We start from the raw sequence: 13,810 nt of genomic DNA, 5'->3' as shown, positions 1-13,810 counted from the left end.
GGTGCACTGGAGTGGCAGTAGGGAAGCAGGCTGTACCAGCATAAAGGTTACAGCTGGTACATTTCCTCAGCCAATACACCCAAACTCCTTTACCCCCCCTGCAGAGCCCAGCTGCAGGACCCCACCCACCCAGATATGGGGGCCCCTCCGGCCCAGAAAGTCCCCCGCTTTGCCCAGACAGCTACCCACCTTCCCTGCTCCGTACCTCAGGAATCCGGAGGGAGAAATAGCCTGATACTCGGTCCCAGGCTTGCACGGAGTTTCCTGCACACTGCTGCCCTGTCCTTCCCTCAGGGCATGCTGGGAACTCTAGCTTTCCCCCAGCAGTGTCTTCTATGTGCGAACTGGACTCTGCTGGGTCCATCAGCTCTTAGTGGTGGCTAGGAGTACTGCAGCCCATTTCTGTGGGGGAAAGGAAATTCTGCATGCACAACATTAATTTCTGCAAAATTCTGCATTGCGCAGTGGTGCAGGATTCCCCCAGGAGTAATTTTCAAAAGAGGGGTCTAAGGAAATTCAGCATCAACTCCTGTTGAAAATCTCAATCTTAAGCAAAAACTGTTTTTTGTTTGTCTTAAATGGCCCCTTTTACTGGCATTGCTGAATGGCTGTAGTGAATGAAGTACCACTGTGCACCCTTGATCATAGCTGAAGGCAGCTCAAACTACTACTATCCATGGTGTGTTACTGCTGATACTAAATAGAGCAGATTTTTAAGGCTGTTGGGCACTTTTTTCACCAGTTCTATTTTTTTTGTTTGCTTTGAAAAGAGCGAGTGGGAGGCCTTACACACATCCAATGTAAAAGTGCGTATGCCAGGTTGGGAATTCCTGAGACTAAACAGGGATAAAACCGAGCTTGTCAAGATAAGTTTTTATAAGTTTTATTGTTAAAAAAATCCTCAGAAAAAGAGCATTTACGAGTACAATAATTTATAGATAGCTTTTGTGGCTCATAGACCAAGTTTTAATGCAAATACATTGTGTCATCGTTACTATATAATACATCAAAGTAAACACAAATTTATTTCAAATGTCACAAACTGTTACTGTGTCGGTACAAATTGCTCTCTACTAAAGTTGATGTATTAAAAATAATGTATATTTATTTTATAAATAAATAAGGGAAAAGGTCACATGTATAGTAATTACAACCAGGAGGCTTTTTGAGCTGAAAATGACCATTTTACATTGTTTGCATGTCACTGCTTAAAATGACAATCTGCCTGGAGACACACTAGAAATCTTGTTCATCTTTGTATGTGTGGATGGGGTCAGGGTATTCACAATATGGACCAGAGATGCTGGGTGTTACAGGACTAACTGGATCACAGAAGTTAAAATGTGATTTGAATGAGCTAAGGGTGGGAAACCAGCCTAAGCGGAAAAACAGCCAAAGTCCTCTGAGGTGTACAGTGGATCTGTGATCTTTATATCGGTTTGTCTGTACAATGAATTCACAATCCCTGATTTACAGAGAGAGACTTTTTTCTGGAGTTAAAAGAGATTGATTATAAAGTCAACGGCGGGACAAAATGTGCAACTGGGAGTGCTTTCCTGAGGCAAAGAGAAAAAAATGCAACATTTGAACTATCCAATGAGCAACAGTGGTGGGTTTAATTTAGGAGACATTATTTTGCTCAAGCTGTGCTGTACCTTCTCTCCAGCTGCCTCACAAGGACACATGGCAGCCTGTCCTTGAGCTCATCTCACATGCTGCAAATTAAAGTCATGGTCGCAAGGAAGTCTTGGCATTACTTTTCATTTTCATAACTGTTTGCTGCTGTGGCTGCAGCAGTGTGAATTTCCCAAGAGCTTTGTGATGCTATTTCTAGACTTGTGTTTAATGGCAAAGTTAATGGACACTTTGAAAGCCAGGATGAAGAATGAACCCACACGGGCAAATGGCAGTAAGATCGAGTGCTTCAAAGACGTTGCTTTGGCAAGCAGTCAAATGCGGTTCTATTAAAATGCAAATTAGCGTTCAAAATGAACCTATTGCCTTCTGCCCTCTGTGAGTTGAACCTTGGCTACCAGAGAAATTCTGGCTGAGATTTTTCAAAGCCAACTAATAGATTTAGTCACACAACTCCCATTCATTTCAGTCCCCTACTTGGCTTTGAAAATCTCAAGCCAGAGCTCCCTCACATTATATGCACTCAGAGTCTATTGACCATCAGGTTATTGCATAAGTCCTATCTATATAATCTTTTGCTGATGAGGGTGAATAAGGGGCAGTTGATTGTTGGGAGTGGATAAACTTCTTGCTTCGGTGGGAGTCTCATTAGTTTATTTGTTATCAATTAGGTATTCTGTTTCCATGTGCCCCCCAGAGACCCTGATGCACACATCTTCAAAATATGAAAGTAAAAAAGAAAAACCCATGGGAAACAACTCTTACTCCCATGTTATGGTCCTGCCCACCTTCCTTCTGAGGTTGAGTGCTGCTCCCTGCCTTGTCTTTCTTTGTTCTCAACTTTTCCATATAGCTTGGGTAGCTCTCCAGCTGGAGAGAAGGGAAAGGACTGCCTGGAGACAATATAGTTTAGCACTGCATCTCCCAATGCCTTTGCCTCCTTGCTTGTCAGTGCCAATAATACCAAATAATCTGAATGCCTGATGTAAAATGGAAGATGAGAACACATTTTGAATTACAGAAATATAATAACCCTCAGATATATCAATGTTTATTAATTATTTGGGACACTGTGCATGTAACACCAAAGCAAGCGATTTTCATTCTTTCGAAGGGACAAATGGCCTGTATTTTTAAAACAAATGTCTCCCATGCAGTTTATTAGATTTTGCAGGACAATGAAGGTGTTTTCAGGCTAGAGTAAATTAGTTTTACTGAGTTACAAGGTGGGTTGAAGCACACATTCTATATGGAAACTGTGTGTAATTAAATAGCATCACTAGACTCAGTGTTGTATTGCACGTATTTCTTTTTGATTTGTCCCTTCCACAGGAAACTATTTGGCCTTCTAGTGCAGCAGTCTACCTTCAATAGTGGTCAATTCCTTGTGCTTTAATAAGATAGCACTACAGTGCTCCTGATGTGTAGCAGCAAACACCTAAGGAAGATGGGGAAGAAAAAGGGTGAAGTTATACTGCGGTGTTGCAGTGAGATACTGAACCCTCTAGAAATTTTGGGCATGTTTTCTGATGAATGGTCTTGAGCCAAAGCCCAGTGAAGTGAAGGATAATCCTTGCATCGACTTCAATAGGCTTTGCGTCTGGCCCTATGTTATTATGAACGAATCTGTTTTTTCAGTTCCTATTTTCTTTATTTATTATTTTAAAAATTCTGCTTCTTTGGAGATGGGAAACGCTTGGGACACCTATGGCTGAAAACCCATCCTGGTTCATCAGTGAAGGCAGCAATCAGATACTAACAAAAACACATTTAAGAAATGGAAACACAGAGGACACAGATAGAAATCCATACATATTAGAAGCTATGGATTGTAGAAAATTGTTAAGAGAAGTGAACGATATCAAGGAAAAATACACCGCTGGAAGGGCTAAGGACAATACAAAGGAGTTTTAAACTGCATTAGGAACAAAAGAAGTTTTGCTATTGGTATAGGCCCTTAACTCAGTGGAAATAGTAACATTGTTAATAATGATGAAAAAAAGGCAGAAAAGTTAACTAAGTATTTCTGTTCTGTATTTGGAAAGAAGCAGGATGGTCTACTTGTATCACACCAGGATGATTAATTCCTTTGCCATACAATTATAATCTAGGTGGATGTTAAACAACATCTATGACGAATAAACATTTCTATATCAGCTAACTTGCTCTCAAACAGTTACCAGAGGAGATCTCTAGGCCCCTAGTGTTAAATTTTAATAAACCTTAGAATACTGGATAAATTCGAGAAGATGGGAAGAGTGCTGATGTTGTGCCAATATTGAAAAAGGGGAAGCAGGATGACTCCTGTCATCAGTGCTGGGCAAAATAATTGAAAAGCTAATACAGGGTTCAATTAATAAAGAATTAAAGGATAGGAATATAATTAATGCTGGTCAACATGGTTTTATGGAAAATAGTTTACTTATCAAACAGACCTAATTTCATTTTTTGAACAGATTACGTTTGGTTGATAAAGATAATGCTGTAGCTATAATATATTTTGCCTTTTTAAAGACATGTAATGTAGTAGGGCATGACATTCTGATTAAAAAATTAGCACTCGACAATACCAATAAAGCACATGTTAAATGGATTATGTATTGGGTAACTACACATCTCAAAAAGCAGTTGTCATTGGGAGTCCTCGTCTAAAGGAGTTGTTTCTAGGCACCACCATTGGGATTGGTAGCAGGCCCAATTCTATCAATGATCTGGAAGTAAATATAAAATCACTGCTGATTAAAATTTGCAGATAATACAAATATTAGCAGAGTGGTAAATAATTATGAAGATGGTGTCATACCAAGTGAGCCAGATCATGCTGTAAGATGATCCCATTAAAACAAAATGTGTTTTAATACAGCCAAATATAAAGTTATGCATCTAGGAACAAGGAATGCAGGCCATACTTATAGAATGGGAGACTGTATCTTGACTCTGAAAAGGATTTAGGGGGTCAATGTGACCCTGTGGCAAAGAGAGCGAATCTGATTTTTAGATGCAAAAATAGGGGCGTAGTGAGTAGGAGCAAGGAGCTTGATATTTATCTCTGTATCTGGCATCGGTGAGACTGATATTAGACTACTGGTGTCTTGTTTTAAGTTTCAGAGTCGCTAGAAACTGCACAGCTGTAGTATATGGATGGGTAGCCATTGGGGGTTCAGACAGTGACATGGGCATGAATAAACATGAAGTTCAGACTACAGGGATGGAACCCTGTGGTAATCCAGAAACATTCATTTGACTTGCACTTCTGAAAATGCCAGTTCTCTAATCTTTGTGAACTTGGAGTGGCTTGTTTGACTAAGTAAGTGCTCTTTTTGGTTGCTTTAGTCATCTGGTTTCCTGGCCTCTTTTGTGTTTATGGGCTTTATCCGATGGTTTCAGGCAATTGTCAAAGACATACTATATAATGAGAGAGGTTATATTGTAGGGGCAGGATTTTAGAATTGCACTATAAGAATTAATGTATAATTTGATTTCATCCTGCTAGCCACCCTATTTGAATAGCAGAAAGGAATGACCCTCTGGGATTATGAGATTCTGTTTTCCCATATGCATTACAAATTGGGCGTTCTTTGTTTTAAGGTTTAGTTAGTAAGAGACAGGATTCTGTATTGTGTCTATGTTAAGTAGACTAGAGGAACACTGAAGGCCTGGGTCTCAGTGTAAATTGTCTTGGTTATTGATTGTAAAACTTAGCAAGGTTTAATTTGCAATGCCTTTTTGCGCGATATTAAATACTACTGTTTGTATTCTCAAAGTCTCTGTAAAAGACTGTTTGTGTGAATGAGGAATGCATGCATCATGAAAAGATAAGGTGTGAAGGCCATTGTTAACCAGATGCTCAAGAAAGGAGGAGCGAAGACACTTATCGAGATTTGTTGACTCCAAAGAACCATCAACGCATATCCATGATTGAGGAAGGGCAAATTGACAACCCTGAGGTGAAGGCTGGCACCCCTAAAGACAATTGATTAAATTGAAACCAGGAGAGGATGACCCTCTCAGAGGTGTTTTGGAATGTTAACACCAATCAAGGAGTAACTGGTCAGAAACAGACACTTCAACAGAGAAAAAGGACTATAAGAACAGGGTGCTTTGCCACGGGACTTTGGGTTCATCTTGCCACACTCCAGGAGCATTGGATTGCGGCCGACAGAGCCCTGCTCCCCATCTGGCTGGCCACTAGATTGATCCAGACTCTGGACTGGTAACTATAAACATCGACTCGCAGGACTGTGTGTGTGAGATTGACAAGCATATGCTAAGTGTTGTATTCTCAATAAATGTGGCGTGCTGCCTTCTTCCCTATAAAGCTCCCGTGTGCTTCTTATAACAATATGCTGAAGTTAATAATTAAGCTAGCGTCAAGGCAATGGCAGTCTGTGTGACAGAATTATCACAGTGAGAGTGATTTTTTTTTAATAGCATTTTGAGCTGTTTTGAAAATGGAAAATAAATTTGCAAACTTTTAATGCAAATGTATTTTTTTCTGTTTTCCAGTATTGTCAACCCAAACATTCAAAAATCACGTGTCAGCCCCACTCAATGCCAAATCCTGAGATGGGCTTAAAAATCAGGTTTTTTTTTTTAAAAAAAAAGCCACTTTGAGGAATTTAGTATTTGCCTTTAGGGTGTACTCAGGGTCAAGTTTTCAAGATCTTCTCTGCAACCAGGAGGGCTAGAAACTTACTTTTTGTTTTAAATGAAAGCTGAGCTTCATCACTGGTTTCAGTTAGCCCGGGCTCTAGTTAAAGGACCAAATGTCCGGGGACTTGTACAAAAAAAATCACACGAGTCGTTAACACTGGTGTTTGGAAGAAATTTTGAAAAATGTCCAGCTGGGTTGACTGGGGTTTGCCCTTTCTGGGCAATGCATTTCTGTGAACAGGGTGCAACTGATGCTTGGATAGGGCAGCAGTGTAGTCTTTGATATATCTGGCAGCGATACATAGGTATGGTTAAGGAAATAACCCGCACCTGCACTGACATGTAAGGTCCACCTATTTTGAGCAGGTGAAGATGGGATTTTAATATAAAAAAATATATCAGACTAACTGTTTTGCACTGATTTCTTTTGATTCACAGGTGCTCGTGAGTAGATGGTGGCTGTAACATAGTAAAAAGAACTGCATACGCTTTATTTAGACGGCTCATTCATTTGCATGGCTGTCTTTCAGTGGAATAAACAAAAGCTCAGGCCACTCCCTTCAATTAGCAACAGTTTTCTAGTGCAATCCCCAAAGATTTAACACCATCTTGATTTCTTAGGCACAGGCAGGGCTTCAGAGAAGTCCCCTCTTTCATTTTGGGTTTTGCCTTTTTTCCTACAAAATGTGAACATGTACAAAATTCACCAGTAAGCCAGATTTAAGCCTCTTCTTCCCTAATCCCTTATCTCTCTCTATTTTTTTAAACAAAATCTTGATGTTAAAAAATGTTTTTGCAATGGCTCCACTGGCCTTCCCTTTCCCTGTGGTTTTGTTACAGTCCATCGCATAGGAAATAATGTTTAGTTGCAGCATTGGGTTATTTAAGCCAACATTTTTCTTTGCTTATGCTCAAATAAATTGGTTAGTCTCTAAGGTGCCACAAGTACTCCTTTTCATTTTTCTTTTTAGGCATTTATATCATGCTTGCTACTGTAATAGCTGAGCACCATATAATTGCTTAAAGAAAGGCACAGGTTCTTCTTTCCCCCACTGCAGAGATTTTTTAATGGTTTTGTTTTTGTCCGGTCATGGCTCAGAATGCTAACAGCAGCAGCAAAAACGTCCCTGTACCAAGGGGACTGGGCTAGGCAATGAAGCTACTGGATGGCATGATAATTGTGGCTGACTCAGACAGGTATGATGCAGAGGTCGTTGTGTATGTGTGTGCATCCCAGAATAAGTAGTTTGAGCAGCAGCATCAGGCTATAGCGACGTAGGAGCGGGATGATGCAATTCACAGAGGACAGCCCCTGGCATTATCTATCTCAGAGGCTACTAGAAGTACAGCAAGACACAGGTTGAGGGGAGGAAGGGACGGGGTAGGCTGCATGGTGTTTGGGGTGCGGAGGGGGGAAGACAGGTTGGGAGTTAGGATGAAGAATAAACTCTTAGGAATTGGCAGAGGGGGTGACTTTAAAATTGATCTCTGGCCTGTTTTCTATAGCTTAAAGTGCTTTGCTGCTTCTGAAAGAGAGACAGTGTCCCTTTTGCAAAACAGCGAGTCAGGAAATGCAGTAGCTTTCAGATCAGAAATAGGGTGGGATTAGTAATCCCATCTGGAAATCAGCCACCACCTACTTTCCTTTATCAGACGTTGTGTAAAAGCAAGGCAAGTGGAATTTGGCCCTAACTTTTCACAACATAAGAGGCAAACTATGGGGGTATAAAGTGGCATGTTCTTAGATACACAGCCCATTTAGGCCAACTTCTGACTGGCTCTGGCTGCTCTCATGTTGACATGAGAAGTCAATAAAAGTCACACACGGAATTTGGCTGTGTGGAAACCTGCTAATCAGGAAGACTTGTCCAGTCCAGTGGAGAGAATGCTAAATGAACAGAAAGCAACTGTACTCAGATAAACATATGGATATTTTTCTCATTTAAAATCCTGACAGGTATGAGACAAAGGGACATCATAGAAGAGACAGAACATTTATTTACTCCATCAAGCTGCACCCTTATTGACTAACCATGTTCTCATATAGATGTCACCCTGTACCTCTGCCCAACCTCCATCTTGTTAACGCCTTGTAAGATCATGTCTGATATTAGCATGTGAGCTCATTAGGGAACACAAATCATGGTCTTTTTACCTGTATTGGGAGACACCCAGCAGACTTTTGAGCACTGTAAGAAATAATAATCATGATATAAAGAAGATGGAGAGTTCCAGTGTAGATTTACTGCTCAGTGACCCAAACTGCCAGGTCAAGATTTTCCAACACCCCCATTTCTATTCAAACGAAATTTCTGACTCGGTTTAGTGAACAGACATGAAAGTCTCCTGCCGCCACATTTTCACGGTTACCTGTAACAAATTACAAGTGTGCACCCATCCTAAGTTTGAAGAATGTCCAAGGATATTTAGTTGATTTATGCAGTGCAGAGGTTAAAAAAATCTCAGTAATAACAGGTAATTCACAGTTTCTGGTTCTAAATCTTAGTACTCCTCCTCTTTCTTTAGCTTGTACTGTTTCAAAACCAGCTATATGCCCAAGTCTTGGACTGAATAGCTAGCACTGCTAAATAAGAGGCCTTCCATATTTAGAAAATGAAAAAGAAAGGGGAAAAATTACTGATTAGAACAGCCATGTTATTTCTTTTGTATTACCATTTAATCTAAGCAGTGAATGATCAGGGACTAGATTCTTACTGAAATCAGTGACTATTGTCTGTGATCCTAGTGTCCATCAAATAGACGCCTAAGTGATACATCAGCATATTCAAGTAACTAATTATTTGCTAATCCAATTTAAATTCATTTCACTTAATCATTGTGATTAGTAATTCATTAGCCAGGAAAAATGTGAAGTGGTGAAGCACTTGCTACTTACATACCAAAGAAATGAAAAAGAAACTGCAATCAAGGAGATTTAATATGCTTGCAATCAAAGGCAAACACAAGTTAAACCTTTTTGGTACAGAGAAATGGGTGAGCGTTGTGGCATAAGAAAAAAAATCCAGAATAACAAATGTGCAGCACTTTAATGTTAGATTGACCATGATTGGAACGGTTCACAAGTAGCGTGGACAATCTAAATTGTACTTCATTGCCTAAGTATGCTAGAACCATTAGGATAATTTAGAAAACACGTCACCAGAACTTGGGCTGTGGAAGGAAAAATGGGAGCATCTTTGGAAGGTTAAAGTGGGAGTTGGAGTGACTTCTAGTCCAATATTTTGAGACAAACAGAAAGATGTGAGGGCTATTATACATCCTTCACAGCCTATTTACACCAGTTGTAAGAATATTTACCTGAACAGATATTTACATTTTTTAAAATATTCTTAAAAAAGTAATATTTGCTTGATCTATGACACAATGAACTTCTCTACAAGGAAACTTACAATAGGCATAATAAAATATTCAAGAAGGCATAAAAGATAACACTAGCGCAGTGGTCTGGCCTAATAAAACACGTTTAGGATGACTGCAATGTATGGATACAACTTTGTTCTAGAAAGGAGTTGTGCATATTTAAAAGTACTTACAAAGTTGATCTCCTCCTTTCCTTACAGGTGTATGTTTCCTCACTAGATGAGTAGAGAATCATGAACACCACGCATTTCTAAATGAAGGTATGTCCATGTTTTAATGATGGGACAACGTCTTCTAAACTTTATGGCTCATAAGAGAAAATATGTAGGTTTCATCCTATCGATGCTAAAGGGCAATTTAAAGGATTTCATATCTAATGAATTCATAGGATTCATTGCCTTTTTTCGTCTGTCCAAACAGATTTATACTAATCAGAGAACTAAGATGGTTATAACTTACTTGATGTCTATAGCCAGCCTATAAAATGCAATTCTTTCGGTAAAAGCTAATGCTTAAAGGAATGTTATCAGTGTTACTCTGTGTCCTTTCAATTTAAAATCCCTTTTTTATGAGGAGGGTGACAAACATCTATGTTAGAAAATAGTTACTGCACCTTTAAGTATCACCGAATATATTCAACAACTGCTTTCGTATAAACTCTGGGCAGTCAAGGTCACGCTAGAGCATAGTTATACTTTCATGTAATTCAAAAGGCCAGGTGCAATGATGTAACAGATGCTGTCCCTGGAAAAGGGAGTTTGCACTAACATCAAGATTACATTTTCAAAGCAGTTTGTGGGATTTAGCTGCTCATTTCTTACTGTTTTAATAGTACTTGTCTGGCTTGCACCACTTTGGAAAGTTACCCATAACTACTCTTGTCCTAATTAGTTCATGATGATGAACACTGACAGCTACGAAACAGAACTGGAGAAAAGCTTTTTATGTCTATAAAAGTGCAAATGGAACTTAACTTTCTCACTGCCAGCTGTTGCATTCTGGGGTAATTTATTTGATTTTTACATGAATCTAATTTCTCATAACTAAATGGTAATTGAAGATAAAAAGGTGTAATATAAATGGGAGGAAAACGGCAACACAAAAATAATCTTTTCCAGAATCTTTGAAGAGAAACATGTAAATTAAGACTAAAATTATAATGGGTGAATGGGTTGCTAAAAATATGTTACTGAAACTGGTGGAGATGGAGTTGGCTATGTAGCCATTGTTTTATGAAGAACTAAGTCGCTTCAGTGTTGGTAAATTGCTAATGAGGGAAATGAATAATTTCTAGAAATGTTTCTGCCTACATTGAGCACAAGCCTGGCTATTATGCTATCTGGCAGGCAGGAAATGATTTTTCACACTATGTCCTATCTGACTTGAGTCACATGGTGCTGAAGGAAGAGTGCTTTATCTCCTGATACGATAGATTCTGCATATCTGACTACCAGTGTTTTGTGGCTTTCAAAGTCACCTTCCCATCCCCAATTTTTCCACTAAGAATTTTCTCGAATACAAACAGACGATGTTCTTTATACACCCTGCATTCCAATAGCAAAAGAGAGAAAAGGAAAAAAAAGAGAGTTGACCATAGATACTTCTGTCATGTTTGGTACTGAAATTATATCAAAGAATTCTTCTCACACCATCCCTCAAAGGAAACTGATCATTTTCCATTAAATTTATCACCTAGATGTCTGCATTTTGAAAACTGCTTTCTGTGATTTATTTTCCTTATTACAAAGGTCAGTTTTAAATGTGTTTTTACTGCTTACATGTTCAGGAAATGTTAAGGGTAGTATAATCAGGGCCCTACAGTCAGAAGTACAGTTGATTTGAAGTTAGACTGACTGAAAGAAAACTGATGACTTCAACATAATGGAGAGACTCATCAGTACTGAAACTCAGAAGCTGTTTTGTTCTACAGAATCATCAAGTTATGCATCTTATTCAATACCTTGGTAGAGAAATTATTCTCTTTCCAGGTATACATTCTTTTCATAAGCCAAGCCGTAAATCATACTTCCAAAAAATATCCCAACACAACCCAATTTCTATTAGCAGATCATACCTTATACTATAAAACTTGCAAGTATACCAGTGTTGCACCATGAAGCTTATACAGGTTTTTTTCCCAGTGAAAAAATATACAATGCGACTGCCTATTTGTTGCAGTGTAAGGTCCAATCAGTACTTGTCTGCTGCAGGCTCTAGTTTTGTGCCCTTTCATACTTCTCCAACCCAGACCACTGTGTTACCCCTCCTGATACCTGAAACCTCACAGTGTAATGTGTTTTGTCTCCCATTAATAACAAACAGTGAATTCTTAGCTGGTGTAATAAGATACTGTCCAAATAATCCACTGTCTTTCATAATTCTGGTGTAGCTGCTCCAGGGCCAGTCTTTGGACATGATAGGGTCCTTTAAATTCTTCAGTACATTCATTTTCCCTGTTGACAGCTCTACAAAAAGCACATCTGTTTGCAAATGTGACGTAGCATATATATAGTACTGATTGCCCTCAGTGAAAGAGGGTTGAAATGTCAGGTCAGATACGTGTACATTTGTTTGTAAGTCATAAATCAACTTGATTTCCCCTTGGATGGTTATTGCCTGGACTTTAATCCTGCCACTGTCTTCAGCTGCACTGACCAAATAGCGTCCATCAGGGGAAATATAGGGCGTACCCGATACGTCACTGTTAGGGCCAATCACAGAATCTGTAACACTGTCAATAATGAGCTGGGGAGAGGCTATTACTGATGTATTTTTTTTACACTGGACAAAGAAGTAGCCGCCCAAATGGGTATAGGCCATGCTCTGTGGTTTGCAGCTATAGTTTCTGAAGCGGATAGTCTTGATGTGGGTCACAGTTTCCAGGTCAATTTTGTGAACTGCAGATTTCGATTTGTTAAAGATGAAACCGAACCTGAAATATAAAACATGACACTGCCATCATCTCTGGAGCTGTGGCAACATGCTTGAGAGAACACTGAAACCAGCAGAAGTGGCAGACTCCATGCTGTTGTTTTCTATTGTGTGTAATAATGTTCGCTTTTCTCTATGAAACCTCTAACGTTTTAATTCTTCTGCTATGTGCTAAAAAAAACCCCTACATTTTTGGTTAACATGTCATTACGAATGAGGGGCATGACCCCACAAGCCGTTATACATGCAAGAATTCCTGGCTCACATGAACAGTCCCATCAACCGTGGGAGTAGTGTGCAGGATTGGGCACTTTATGTGTTATGCTGGAGTCACTTGCGTGAGTGAAAATTAATTTTACGTGGAATATCTTTTTATCCATTCGATACAGAAAGAAGGAAATTAAGTGAGATGTTTGTCTGGTCTTTGAAAGGTTAAGATTGCTTTATGAAACGTGACAAGAGACTTGTTTTCACACAGTTAAAATATATATTTTGCTTCAATCAGTGGGTTTATTTCTTTAATCTTAAACAGAATGTCAGTGAGACACTCAGCAGTGATTTCACTGCTGAAGAATTAGCCAATGTACCGTATGATCCCTTGAAAATCACTGAGCTTAGCCTTGCGTTTTCCCATTATGCTCGGATCCTTTAGAAACGTCACTTAAAATAGCTGCAGTAAAGATTTACATGGCATTAGGTGTGGAGGAAATAGGAGATGACACCAGTGTTTCTCCTGAATGAGCGCACTTGGACTATTTAAAAAAAAAAAAGCCTTTCTTTACAGCATTTCTTTCAAGACTCCCTTAATACTTGGCCAAGTGCCTGAATAAGAGAAAACCCAGGCTTTTATCATAAACTTTAATTTGAAAAAGTGTGTTACGTGCACACAGCTGCTGAAGAGGTGCTATGCCTGTGTGAAATTTGTGCTCTGAAATCTCAGTGAAAAAACTTGCTCTTCATATTCTTTTAATGGACAGCCATCGAGTCTGTAGGGCATCCTGGGAACTAGCGCCCCCCCCCCCCAAAAGAGAGAGGTGACTCACCCTGTGCAGTAACTGTAGTTCTTCAAAGATGTGCTCCTCATAGGGGCTCCACTTCTGGTGCATGTGCGCCCCATGTGCCTTTGATTGGAAATTTTCATTAGCAATGTCCATTCAGCCCACATGTGAGGATATCAGCAGCATGTGTGATATCCTCACACATGCTGTTG

At 39.4% G+C, this 13,810-nt stretch overlaps 1 protein-coding gene across 4 annotated transcripts in view; it reads right to left on the bottom strand.

The window, feature by feature from the left end:
- Window positions 1-9,208: 9,208 nt before the first annotated feature.
- Window positions 9,209-13,810, bottom strand: part of FSTL4 (follistatin like 4) — a 775,101-nt gene continuing 770,499 nt past the window's right edge. For all 4 annotated transcript variants that reach the window (XM_073355595.1, XM_073355597.1, XM_078853995.1 and 1 more), the window contains one exon: window positions 9,209-12,601. In XM_073355595.1, the coding sequence (XP_073211696.1) occupies window positions 11,899-12,601 (703 nt within the window). In that variant the 3' untranslated portion in view covers window positions 9,209-11,898. The remainder of the gene's footprint in view (window positions 12,602-13,810) is intronic.

Source organism: Lepidochelys kempii, chromosome 8 (genome assembly GCF_965140285.1).
Source record: "Lepidochelys kempii isolate rLepKem1 chromosome 8, rLepKem1.hap1, whole genome shotgun sequence".
NCBI lineage: Eukaryota > Metazoa > Chordata > Testudines > Cheloniidae > Lepidochelys > Lepidochelys kempii.
The sequence above is the reverse complement of the archived record's forward strand: the minus strand, read 5'-3'. Positions and strand labels throughout refer to the sequence as shown.